Source organism: Xiphophorus hellerii, chromosome 2 (assembly GCF_003331165.1).
Source record: "Xiphophorus hellerii strain 12219 chromosome 2, Xiphophorus_hellerii-4.1, whole genome shotgun sequence".
Classification (NCBI taxonomy): Eukaryota; Metazoa; Chordata; class Actinopteri; order Cyprinodontiformes; family Poeciliidae; genus Xiphophorus; species Xiphophorus hellerii.
In genome coordinates this window covers 11,705,201-11,718,321 of record NC_045673.1, presented here as the reverse complement: position 1 = coordinate 11,718,321, position 13,121 = coordinate 11,705,201, and the positions used below count along the sequence as shown (strand labels likewise).

At 39.0% G+C, this 13,121-nt stretch overlaps 2 protein-coding genes across 3 annotated transcripts; one reads left to right on the top strand and one right to left on the bottom strand.

Moving 5' to 3' along the window:
- The first annotated feature begins 540 nt into the window (after positions 1-540).
- miox (myo-inositol oxygenase) lies at positions 541-4,951 on the top strand. Its single transcript, XM_032545201.1, has 10 exons — positions 541-692; positions 776-850; positions 1,996-2,076; positions 2,232-2,394; positions 2,483-2,550; positions 3,439-3,548; positions 3,990-4,057; positions 4,458-4,507; positions 4,590-4,702; positions 4,796-4,951. Exons 1-10 carry the CDS (start codon positions 675-677, stop codon positions 4,902-4,904), a joined length of 855 nt encoding a protein of 284 aa, XP_032401092.1. The 5' UTR covers positions 541-674; the 3' UTR covers positions 4,905-4,951.
- Positions 4,952-5,417: 466 nt separating this feature from the next.
- On the bottom strand, positions 5,418-12,430 carry lmf2a (lipase maturation factor 2a). 2 transcript variants are annotated; one of them, XM_032545188.1, is made up of 14 exons: positions 12,221-12,430; positions 11,482-11,735; positions 11,366-11,394; positions 10,391-10,584; positions 10,116-10,294; positions 9,695-9,839; positions 8,272-8,400; positions 8,083-8,188; positions 7,908-8,004; positions 7,636-7,818; positions 7,394-7,562; positions 6,955-7,066; positions 6,039-6,147; positions 5,418-5,897 (listed from the first exon to the last, which is right to left on the bottom strand). In XM_032545188.1, exons 1-14 carry the CDS (start codon positions 12,312-12,314, stop codon positions 5,502-5,504), a joined length of 2,196 nt encoding a protein of 731 aa, XP_032401079.1. In that variant the 5' UTR covers positions 12,315-12,430; the 3' UTR covers positions 5,418-5,501. The 2 variants fall into 2 exon arrangements, with proteins under 2 accessions (XP_032401079.1, XP_032401071.1); XM_032545180.1 differs by having other exon boundaries at positions 7,908-8,188.
- Positions 12,431-13,121: the final 691 nt, after the last annotated feature.

Here is a 13,121-nt window from a genome sequence, read left to right as displayed (position 1 = left end):
CTTGACTATAAGGAGCAGACAACAAACTACAAACACAGTGGGGTCATTGACTACCTCCTGTTTGAACTATTTAGTCCACGTTATCTCTGTGCATATTGCATTTAAAACAGCTGACCAAGATAACGAGGACCTCTGATACAGAGAAATAGTCGTCAGGGCTCTCTCTGTGCGCAATTGGGTCAATACCCAGAAATTATACTCTTGAGAAAAGAAGAGGCCCTGTGGCATCTCAGTCGATTTTTTTATTATTTGACTGCAGACTGAGCCGATTCTGATAAGCAGACTCTACTCAACTGATTCAAATGTAGAATCAAAACAATTATATTAATACAACTAATATGTACGTCCAAAAATTGCTGATTCATTCCACATGAGTTCAAACACATACTCTGCTGATTCCTCTAAAAAAAAAAAAAAAAACACTTCCTGTGATGGACGCTGTGTTGAACACATAAACAAGGCCAACGTTCAACACACAAAGTACCCCGTGAGGTAAGGGTTGGTTAAATTGTGACTGGACATGGGTGTACACTTCATGCAGGTTTTATAAAGAAATTGATAGGTCAGACACTTTGCAGTCGGAACCAGGAGGATATATACGAGCAAGCAGGCAAGTCTCCAGAGGACCAGCAGACCTGAACACATCCATTGTGATTACTGCTCATCCATTAGTCATGAGGGTGGTCGACATTGTAAGTATTATTTTTATGTATCTAAAAACACCTTCTGGGATAGTTATGGGCTAAAAAATATCTATTTGTTATTTTACATGTAGGGACCGGATCCATCCCTGGCATATCGGCCAAACTTAGAAAACTCCAAGGAGAAAGAAGAATACAGAAACTTTGTGGTGAGTTTGAGCTTTTCTTTAGCTTATAACAACTATTTATCCATCCATTGGTTTATAATTGTAAGGTCACAGGGACAGCTGTTTAAAACCACATTCATTAAAAAATATTACATTTTTACATTTTTTGCTTAGTAATAATATATTTGTAATATTGACTGTGCATAGAAAGTAAATACATTAGTAAGTTAGGTTCTTTAAAACACAGAATTATGTTGACCTAGATCTAGTCAAGAACGCTGTAATACAAATTTTTGTTCAAAACCAAAAATCCAACTTGCATTTTTTATGAGGAAGTGAGAAAATATGATGTTGTGGAATCAAAGACCCTTTTAAAGATTATCTTTAAATTTAATCTAACATATGGAAAATATTACAAAAATCAGAAAGCGCTGATGCAGCTTTTTATATTTCAAAAACAAGCTTGCAGTACTACAGTTGAACTACAAATAATCTTTTTGTTGGTGCCAAAGCATTCAAATTTACTTAAACTGAAAATCTGCAACAGACGTTCAATGAAACAGACACGAACAGTGCAGATTAAAAGTTTGCCTTTTATAGATGTCCAGAGAGAACCAATGTGAATTTCATATGCGTTTAAATTATGGGATCTAAATTAAAAAATGGTTTAGCAATTAGATAAAAAAAAATAGGAAAAACACATTAAAGATTTTATAAATATGATTTGAAACTGTCAGCTACAGGTATAGACTGTAAGGCTCATACATCATTTTGGAATTGTTTAATTTTCTTAAACCTCCTGTTGAATATTATATTGTTGTGAAGTACAAACATAAAAATGTCCATTCGTTCAGGAAATGTACCCAAGTATTTAAAAAAAAATCTAAAAACTTACCTTTCTCATAAAACATTAGTGTATGTGTATTTTTATACATTTCTGATTTCTGACAAAACGAGATTTTCTATTGATGAGGAGTTTCAGTTTACCTGTTGATGTAAATGTTAAAACAATAATATTACATTACTTAATAAAATTGCCCAATGTTTTTTTTTTTTTTCAAAATTGCGCTTTAGTGTCAAAGAGGACCTTCTCTTTTCTCCAGGCTTTTCAATCCCTGATATTGCTATGGATGATGGCGCATCGGTGTTATGAACTTATACTGAGGAATTGTTTCCTTTCTTTTCAGGATGGAAGTCTCTTCAACAGAGTCTTTAAAACATACAGTGTGATGCACACCAACCAGACGGTGGACTTCGTCCAGCAAAAGGTGAAACAAACAGGGGCAAACAGCAACAATTAATTATTCAGTCGTTTCCTATTTCAAACTTATTTTGTTTCAGCAGCATTTCCTGCAAGTTACACACCTAGATATAGATGTAAAAAGAAAAGCCTTACCTGGTAGTCATACTGCACCCTCTACAGCACGCTGAATGGACCCACTGCAACCACTCTCAGATGGGAATGATGGACGCCATCATGTCTCTGGACCAGCTGGTGGACGAGTCTGATCCAGACGTCGACTTTCCCAACTCCTTCCACGCCTTCCAGACTGCTGAGGGCATCCGCAAAGAACACCCAGACAAAGGTACCTTCTAAAGTGAGATGCTGATGGAAAACAATTACACCTTTTATAGACTAGTACAAAGCTTACAGATTGCCCTGTATCACCTCAGACTGGTTCCAGCTAGTGGGGCTGATCCATGATGTTGGGAAAATCTTGGCCCTGTGGGATGAGCCACAGGTATGACTTTTGACTATATCACTTTAAGATTTCTGCATTATATTGTGACTTGTATATTTACTTCGATCAAACTTGCTGTCTGCGTAAATTGGAATTTATTTGAATTCATATAAGTTAATTAAAAGAAAGCTCTCCACATTTTGTCACATTACAACCCCAAACCTCCCTGTATTTCAACAGAAGTTTTTTGTGATGGATGATTATAAAGTGTAAGGAAACTGAAACATTGGAGGGGGTACCAAAACTTATTTTCAAAGTTTTATTGCAAATAATAAAAAAGTGTCATGCCAATTTTGAGCTCCCTTTAACTAAATATTCCTTAATAAAATCCAATTCAATTGCTTTCAACAGTCAACTAGTTAGTAAAAAAGAGGCCCCATGTTAATCATAGTATAAACACAGCTGTTAGTGAAGACCTCAGAGGTTTATTAGAACACACCAGTGAACAAACAACAAAATGAAGGCCAAGAAACACAGCAGGCAGGTTTGGGATAATGTTGTGGAGAAGACCAAGAAGACCAAGGCAGAGTTAGCGTAACCAAGTCTTTGACATTTCATAAAACATTTTTCAGTCCAACATCATAAAATGAAAAGACAACGACAACAAAACACCTACCAAGACAGGCCAGGGAAGGAGAAGCTACCAAGAGGCCAATTATAATTCTGAAAACGATCATTGAAAATCTTTCTTTCCACAATTATGCACTACTTTCATATAAAATGTCAAACAACACACAAAAAGTTTGGGCCCTAAATAAAAGAAAGAAAGAAAGAAAGAAAGAAAAAAGTCAGTACTGTACAGCAAAGTTAATATTCTTCCTTATTGAGCATACACATTGAAAAAATCATTTTGTGCCAGGTAACTGTGTGTGTGTGTGTGTGTTTTAGTGGGCTGTAGTAGGAGACACATTCCCTGTGGGTTGCAAGTTTCAAAACTCCATAGTGTTCAGAGACAACACCTTCCAGGACAACCCAGATGAGAAAAACCCAAAATACAAGTAAGTTTTCTCAGTTTAAATTCTTACTGCTTAAATAGGAATTAAATATGTGAAAATATTATTTTTCACAGATTAAATATAAACAGTACAATCATATCACATGCTCAATGGTATTTTCCAGTACAACTATGTTCAACTTTTTTAATTGTGTGATTGTCAACTGGGTCTTTGTTAGAACAATAGCAATGATTAACAGTCATATCCAGAGGTGGTTCTTGCATTATAGAAGTTGTGAGTAAAACAGAATCGGGAAACAAAACAAAATGGAATGGACACTGGTGTATACTGTGGACAATACAGGATGTGCATTTCACACACTTCAAACACTCATCACAGGAGCAACTGTGACATCCTCTTAGAAACACGAAATAACACTAAGACTGTCAACTAGGGAGAGTGGAGGAAATAAGATTCAGCATCAGTTTCTTCGTTTTTCTTTAGGACTGAATACGGGATCTATGAACCCAACTGTGGCCTTGACAAAGTGCTGATGTCCTGGGGCCATGATGGTAAGAAAAGCTATAGTTACCCTAATAGAACACTTTACTGAATCAGAGCTAAATGATATACTGCAAAATCATTAAATGCTGTAAAAATATTGCAGAGAACTGCTTAGATTGTTCTCTAAGGAGACAGAGAACAGTCTGCTTAGACAGACTGTTTTTTATCCTAGTAAAAAACTGTTTTTTATGCTAGTAATATATGGTGATGTTTGCCAAAACAGCAGCTGTAGCCAGGAGCAAGTTTTTTTTTAAATAAAACTACATTGCTGGGAAGGAAATATTAAAAGTCCTCACCCTCACTGAATCTGGACATAGTTTACTGTCTGGGGTCAAACTTTAGAAATGCTAAGTGTGAAGTGAAATATACGTCATGTTTCTGCATTTACATTGTTCTTTCTTCCTTTAGAGTATCTCTACAGAGTCACAAAGTTCAACAACTGCTCCATCCCAGAGGAGGTGCGTGAATCATTAAATGAAGTTGGCAGGCAGGTTCCAAGGTCTTGATTCAAGGTAATGCTTTTTTTGTGTTTGTCCACAGGGGCTGTACATGATTCGATTCCATTCCTTTTACCCCTGGCACTCTCACGGAGATTACACCCACCTGTGCAACGACAAAGACCTGCAGATGCTGCCCTGGGTCAAAGAATTCAAGTGGGTATATTCCTCTGTCAGAAACGCCCTCTCATTTGACTAATAAGAGGATTTGACTAATGAGACCTAACTCTGAATTCTGTGTCTCTGCAGCAAATTCGATCTGTACACAAAAACCACAGATTTACCCAACGTAGACGAGCTGAGGCCTTACTACCAGTCTCTGATCGATAAATACTGTCCCAGAGTGCTGCAGTGGTGAACCAGCAGCAGCGACATCAAAAATCAGCTACATGACTAAAATGTAAATACTGAATAACTCAATGTTTTATCAACACTTAAGCTGGACTTGGTGCTTTTTTGGTTATCACCTTTTGATTCTGGAAACTTCCATCTCTGCGACATGAACCACAGGAATCCTTAAGTCTCACATAATGCTTGAAATTAATAGATGCATGTACAAACATTTGTTTGTTTTATTGTATTTTGACAAGTTAAAAAAAATCTATATAAAACCTACTGCAATTTCTCCTGTGGCGTTTCATTTCTAATAATTTACAAAAAGCAAAAAGTGCTGGACATGATTACAGTACACAGAGAAAGACAGAGTAGCAAGTGCAAAAACACAGAAAACAGCAGTGATATACATTTACTCCCTTGAAAAAAAACAAACCTGAGCTCAATACTTTGATTTCCATTTCCTGGTTTCAGCAACCAGGAATATTTTCTTTCTTCCTCAGCATTAGAAATATCACTGAAGTAAAGTGGAGGCAGAAGAAACTGTGGCTGATGAAGAAGAAGAAATGTTCTCTGGCTTTTTTTTTTTTAAGGCAGGTGGTGAACAAAGTCTGAAACGTCTCTAAAAACTTTCGTCATGACTCTCATCTTTCTTCACCAACTCTTCCTCATCATCATTTTCACTGACTGACTTTTGCTCATTTTCCTCCTCCTCTTCATCGTCAGTGTTCTTTTCACTCTCACCCTCCTTTGCCTGTTTTTCCTCTGAATGATCTGACAAGCTTTCATCTCCACCCTCGTTGAGATCGTCCACCTTCTCAGCCGCCTTATTGGTGACTGCAGTCTGCTCTGTATGCCTGTTCTTGCCACGCAAACCCTGGAGCAGACAGAAGGTGGCGCTACAGGCAATGAGAGTCCAGATGAGAGTGTGGGCAGGAACGCCTCTGACCTGAGCACGTACCCACCTCACCGCTTGGGCAACAGTGGTGTTGGAAACCCGACGTGAAGCCGACTTGTCCTGCAGAACATAGAAAAAAGACAAATCATAAAAATTAGCCTCACCTTCAAAGTCTTTTGTCTCTCTCACAGAAAGAAAAGTAGGGAAGCCATCATAGTTTGTCATTATCCAGTGATCGTCACCATTTATGGACAGATTTACCTTTAGTCCAAACTGGGTGAGCATGCCCTCCAAGAAGGTGTTGCCCAAGTGCACTCTGGGATAGAACTCCTCATCATAGACTCTCCTCCACCAGCGCTCTGGAAAAGATCTGCATTGATCCAAACATGGATCACTCTTCATTATTCTGATTTACACGTGTGAGGCAAAGATTACGTTTCTGATTTCCTAATGTTTTTCACACAAAAGACTTCTCAAAACAAGTCTTGATTTACAATTTAAGCTTTTGCACTTTCAGACACGACATTTAAGGAAAATACGTTGTTTTTTTTTTTAGATTTCTACAATTGTGCAATCAAAAAAGACTTATAAAATTACAAACACAAATGTCAATGCATTTTATGTGAAAAACCAACACAACTCATGAATAAAGGGGCATGAATTCAAATTGGGACAAAGTTTTACAACTGTCCAAGTCAAAAATGTTCTACCTTTCTAACATCAACTTCCCAGTCATTTAAGTCCATTGCATTAAAAAAAAAACATACAGTTATTTCCGCTGCAGGTAGGGTTTACATAAGGATCCAGATACTATAAAATGGGGATGTGGCACAAGGAAGAGACAAACAAACAATAAGGAATAAAGTCTGGAACGAAGTCAGATCCAGAAACTACTAAAAAATTCCTTAGGAATCCCAAACTTGTGAAAATGCTTGGAAAACATTTTTCATTTTTATTTCGCTTCCCAATGATGTGCTACTATGTGTTGGTCTATCACATAAAATCCAGATTTTAAAAGCCCAAGTTAAGGGTGACAGACTTAAAAAAAAAAAAAAAAAGTTTCCATAACTTAGGAAATGGGAAAAGGCTCAAGGAGTTTAATTAGTGTTGCAAGAAGCTGCACATCAAAATGTGGTTGTAGTGTTTCAGTGTTGGTGGAGAAACGGTGAGCACTGACCCATCGGCCTTTGGTTCAGTAAACCAGTATCTATAGCGGTGAGCTCGCAGGTAGGTAGGCGGCTCCTCGTGAAATGGATACTTGGATACATCCGTCTGGATCAGTTCAATCACTGCAGGAGAAAAAGGAAAACTTTAAGAGAACCATTTGTTCCTTTGAATGTGTTTCCTAAATAAAAAATAAAAAAAAGTCTGATTTAATCTTGATTTTAGAGGGAATTCAACACAATTTCAGGAAAAAAACAGCTTCATCTTTCTGTGGATTCATGCAGGATTCATGCTTTCATTCCCTGATTTCTTTCAGAGAATGAAAACTACAGCATGGGAAAGAAGATACAGATCTGACCCAGTTTCAAACTAAAAAAAAAAAAAAAAAAAAAAAAAAAACTGCTCCATTTATTTTAGTTTTCATTTGTCAAAAACTCAAAAGGGTTTTGCACCTTCTTTTTTGCCTTGCAGGAGTCGGTACATCAGACTAGTGAACCAAGGACTCTGGGTTTGAGGCCCCAAAGCTGCAAACCACATCTGCCAGTCCAAGCGAGGCTGATGTGGCGTCACCACAGGGGGAGACGCACTGACGTTCCCTGGCTTGTACATGAACTCAATTTCCTGCAAGGACAAATCAGAATCATGTAAACAACTCGCATACTGTGAACAGATCCCGTTTAAACCGTCACCTCACCGTCCATGTGTTCCCATCGTTGCTCCCTTCAATGACCACCTCTGGCCTCCCACCCACTCCCGTCATCCTTCTGAACAAGCCGTAGGAGTTGACTAGCTGGTAGCGATCCACCAGTCCGTACGCCTGACGCACCCCCGGCCACAACCTGGAGTGAGAGTCATACTCTATGTAGCTAAAAGGCACCTGAAAACAAAAGGAGAGAAAACTACAGTGAGATTCTGCTGGACATTTGTAAACCATCAATCTTGCAACTCTGATTTTCCAGCACCCACCAGACTGACTGCAAACATCGACACAGCAGCAGCAGAAAACACCGTCCACTGGATCATCCCCCAAAACCGCTTCAGGAAGCTAGAGATGCACGCACACCTGCACATGAATTCACATTGAAGTAGGATTAACAACTTGAATGACAAGGATCCAAAAATCAGAGAACACGCTACATACCTGAACATGGATGTGACCAACTCCCAGGTGAGCGAGAGGACACCGATCCAGATGCAGGGGATGGTGACAGTCTTCAGAAACTGGTTAAACTGGTGGTATGTGAATGCTGCAAATGTCAAATGAATACAAAAAGCAATGAAGTGCCAATTTTTCCAAACGTTTCTTGGAAACTGAAGCAGAGCTACCGACCTGTGCGCGATGAGACACTGTTCTTAGCTGAATCCACCTGCAGGTCGAAGCAGATAATTGTTCCAAAGATCATGAGAGCCCAAACTAGCAGCTCCGCTAAGCGAGAAAGCCACATCAACAGCTTGGAGTCTATGGAGAGAAAAAGAAAGAAAGTAGAATGAATGCGTTTCTGCAAACAAGAGGCTTTTTACAATTTCTGATTATCTTGAAAAAGAAAAAAAAGGATGTCAGAGGTTGACTTAACACTAGTTAAGTCTTATCTGTAGGTTTGACAAATCTTTAAGTAAAACAGTTTAACAAAATAAGCATCCAATTTTGGAGTTTAGTATAGAATAATATGTCCTGCTATTGGCATCTGGAACAAAATAAATAAAATTGTTGGACAGGGAGTATCCTACACCAGGGTTTCCAACAGTCTATTATATATATACTACTTATGCCCCCACCACTTCAAACCAGGTTTAGCATTGTTTATTATGATTTTTTTCTAATTATTGCCTTTTTAAGACTTTATAGTTGGTGTTTAGGTATTAATCATACAGTCTTCCAGTAATGCATAACTATCAAGTGATATTTACAAATTTTCTGTCAACTTTCATAATTTTTTAATTCAAAATCATGGCGGGCGGATGGATGACTGCCCTACTGCCCCAAGCACCGGGCACATCAAGTATTCTGGGGGAAAACCATGTAAACTAAATATTGATTTTTTTTAAATCAGGAACTGACAGCATCCCTGTGTAGTTTTCAGTGAGTTAATATGTCAAAAACCACAATATGATGGGTAAAATGTCACAATTAAGTTGTTTTGAACCAAATCAAATATATACATTAATGTTAAATCCCCTACATTTATTAGCCATTATTAGATTTTTTTTTTTCTGTGTCCTAAAAATCTAAAAGTGTAGAAAGCCTATGCTTAATTTTTCTGTCCTTATACAGAACAGGAAATGTCTTAGCCTAGAATAAGTTTGTTCTCAATTAATTGAGCTATTTTTAAAGCTAGATAGGTTGTAAATTCAAATTCAATGTCCTGTTATAAACAGTACTTCCTCCCTACTTTTCAATCATGATCATTGCTCTTCCTAAACATGAATACATGTTTGTACAGACATATTTATGCATGTGTACTGAACATGGAGCAACACCAATAATTTCAACATTTATTAATTTTTTTTGCATAGTGGTGATAAAAGGTAAACTAATGAAAGCAAAGTTCATACTTTTCCAGACTCACCTTATATTATCCCTGTCTAAAAATTGAAAACTTAATTATAGATTTTCAAGTCTGACAGATAATCCACCAACAAGAAATGCTTTCTTTCTTTCAAAATGATTCCACATCTACTCAAAGTGTAAAAAAGTACAAGCTGCTTTGCAGGTTAGCCATGGGAGGAAATGCAAGTGAATTGCCAGCATGTACCGTTGTTCTCGTCTCCAGACTTGTCTGCTTTGCGGAGCCAAAAGTTGACGTGGCGGTCATCCAGAAGGGACAGACAGAGGGTCACCGTCAGCAGATTGAAAAAGTTGTAATTACCGGACAAAATGATGAGCACCTGAAGAAGCAACTACACAGAGAACAAAAACAATCCAATTTACAAACAAAACTTAGCTTTTAATAGAAAAGCATTGAGAAATCTGCTTGTGATCGGAACTGGCCAATTTTCAGCAAAAAAGAAAAAAGAAGAAGAAAAAATCTAATTTTTGCCTTATTAGTAAATGAACAACTAATAAGGCACTAGCAACAAAGACTGGAACAAAAGTAGCTTAGAGAACAGTCAATCATTGAATATCTGAACTCTTAGAAAGCATTCAAGAATTCCCTTTCAAACTTCTCTTCTCACCTGCATATAAAAGGCGGCAAGTCGCAGCCGTCGCAAAGGACTGAAGAAGAGAAACGGTACAGGGATTTCTATAATGAACGTTCCCACTACGCTGAGCTTCTGCCAGCAGACCGGCAACTGGTGGGCAAACCAGGCCAGTGGAGTAGGGATGCACTGAGTTTCATAATGATATGTCAGAGCTGTTCAACACAGACACAAGAAACATAACCCATCAGACAGATTTTCCAATAAAATCCGGTAACACCTGCAGCGTTTCGTGCAACCAACACTTGTACCTGTGAGGCCCCACCATGTGGGACAACGTGAGGTGAGCTTCACCACTCCTGAGGCAAACATCAGCCTGAAGAGCAGCCAGCGAATCAGCCAGAAGGTCACAGGATCGTGATCTCTGACCGTTCGAGATCCCCTTATTAATGTCAGGGGAGCCACGAGGATACAGAGGAACCCGGTCTCAAGCAGCAAGTTGTCCCTGCAGAGCGGAAAAGATAACATCAAAAGGAAGCAGGAAAAGTTGCAGAAAGAGAGGGGACTAGAGGGTCTCATCATGAGTGAGTTATCTGCAGTTCTGTTGCACAGCAGCAAAGCCAAACATCACTATGATGACAAAGCAGTGTCTGACTGTTGTTTGTAGAGACTGTGTGAAAATGAAAACTGAACTGGCCTGCACATCTTAATGTGAGGTAATGCTTGTGTATTACAATCACAAGCTTCAACATATTAGAAATGTAAAGAATGTGGCATGTGGTATTTTTATTTGGGATCCTTAATTAAAAGCCACTGCAGCCAAGTAACTACCGGTAAACAGCATACTTTTTTTGCACACATACAAAACGTTCAGTGTGGAGAAGTACCAACATAGATCTTGACTTTTTTAACCAAAAACAAAGACAGGAAAGCAGGTCAAGGTAAGGGAGGAATGGTGGAACTTAATGCAGGTCAATACAGGAAGAAAACCTGTAGTAGTGGCTGAAAGACACTTGAGCGTGGAGCAGAGGCTCATCAAACATCAAGATAGATCCAGAACTGGAAAGCATATTTAATAAGAGCACTGTGTTTGTCAGATTGGCATAGTCAAAGTCCAGATCTATATGTATTCAAGGATTTATGGGGAGACTTGAAAAGGAATAATCAGATAATTCCACATCAAATCTGACTGAGTTTGAAAAAACATAAATCCTTTTCCTTCATCATCAATCTCTGATTTGTGCTGAGATTGTGATTAATGCACAAACGATATCAAAAACGCTTACCACTGGAAGTAAAGGAACACCTGGCCTACCTGTAATAGGAAAACACTTTTAGGAAAATTTAAAAAATACTGTGTCAGAGAAAAGAGGAAAGGAGGCTAAGGCCATCGCAAACTCACTTGGTACATAGACAAGTACAAGGCCCAGAGGCAGAAGAAGACCAGGCTGTCCCTCAGAGGCTCCAGCAGCGTGGCTGCCAGGCTCAGAGCGGCCCCAGTGAGGCACAGCAGCTCCATGGCCGTCTGGGTGTCCAGGCCAAGGCGGGGTCCCAGCCACAGCAGGGTGGGAGAGGTCAGCAGCTGTTCCAGGAGAGACTTCCCAGTGTACCGCAGCTGCCAGCGGGCAGGGAGCAGCCCATCATTCCCATACAGACCTGGATACAAGGAATGTTAATTAGTCTGCGACTAACTTTTCTATTGTCCATGTCAATGTGTGCAGATTTTGCATTTGAATTTGATATTTCCAACTCAATACATGCAACTGAAGCATGCAGGTCTGCAATTGAGCTGAAACTGTATTATGGAACATGGAATATAAATCTAGAGTCAGGAGGAACTTTCTGGAACTTCAGCTACATGCTACAATCATTTTTTTTTTTTTTTAGTAAAAGTTTTGTTACGGACGTGCTTAAAGACACATCCAGCATGTGACCATATTGTCTAGCGGGTTGGATTTGACGCTGCAGCTCATAAAGTTAGCTCAGTACGCAGAACAGCAGAAGTTTCCAGGCGCTCCTTCACCACGTAAACACAGCAGCACAGGAAGCCTCAGCTAGAAGTTTTTTCAGCTAACAATGCTAACGCGGTCCACTGGAGAAGAGGGAGAGGGAGAGAGAAAGATGGCTTCTTTCAGTCTCACCTGGTATCTGAACGTAGAGGGAAACAAAAGCTACCATGTAGATGAGCGCCATGCACCAGAGGAACAGGCGCCGAGGTAGGATAGTTTCCCCCATGTCTGACCACCGGCCACCGAGGTTCTTTCTTTCACATACGCCGCTTGACTCTGTGCAGTAGGAAGGAAGCTGCAAGCGGGATTTGGCGAGCGGGGGACACGTATTAAACGGGAAAAGTTTCTGAAGTCACCTGAGCGGCCACAAGGTGTCGCTGCTGCTCCTTTCAAACATGTTGCGTTTAAGTACCCATGTGTAAAATGGGTAACCACCGCGTGCCCCTTTGGAAATATTATTTGATGTTAGAATGTGGTTTATTACTTACTTTTCATAAGCTTTTCAAAAACAATAACAGAGGACTGCAGCAGACATCTAGGAATCTTCATTTAGTATAAATGTAGAACGTGAAAAAACAACAGAACATGTAACAAGAAAAAAAAAATCTGTAATGTATTCTAGATGTATGAGGTGTAAAAACCAAAATATTTTTGTGGTTAAAGTGAACACTATTTTATACATTTTTACAATACCTTTTAGTCCAAATGGATGGCTTCTCTGTCAGGTCACACTGAAAGTACGTGCTGCACACATAAAGGTTAATAGTGGCCAACCTCTTCCAGCCTCTATTTCCTGTGTAAATAGTCATCAACTTCTCTGTAAAATAACCCAATGCAAACGTTCACAGATAGATTTGAGCTTGAGCTATTTTGCAACGAGACAACATTCACACTTAGGTGTATATGTTTTTAATAAATGAATTATGGTTGTATTTGTTAATATTCAACATTTTGGAATAGCTTGTCAACAAATAAGCATTTTCCCCTTGTGGAGCAATAAAGTATATTCTGATGATGTGTAATGCAAAGCTAG

Excerpts from the sequence above, each read along its gene's own strand:
- miox (XM_032545201.1), top strand. Across the intron at positions 2,395-2,482 it reads CAAAGAACACCCAGACAAAG|ACTGGTTCCAGCTAGTGGGG; the intron begins GTACCTTCTAAA and ends GTATCACCTCAG. Across the intron at positions 4,508-4,589 it reads ACTGCTCCATCCCAGAGGAG|GGGCTGTACATGATTCGATT; the intron begins GTGCGTGAATCA and ends GTTTGTCCACAG.
- lmf2a (XM_032545180.1), bottom strand. The coding sequence starts at position 12,314 with ATGGGGGAAACTATCCTACCTCGGCGCCTGTTCCTCTGGTGCATGGCG. Across the intron at positions 8,401-9,694 it reads GTCTGGAGACGAGAACAACG|ACTCCAAGCTGTTGATGTGG; the intron begins GTACATGCTGGC and ends TTCTCTCCATAG. Across the intron at positions 7,819-7,907 it reads CGATGTTTGCAGTCAGTCTG|GTGCCTTTTAGCTACATAGA; the intron begins GTGGGTGCTGGA and ends TTTTGTTTTCAG.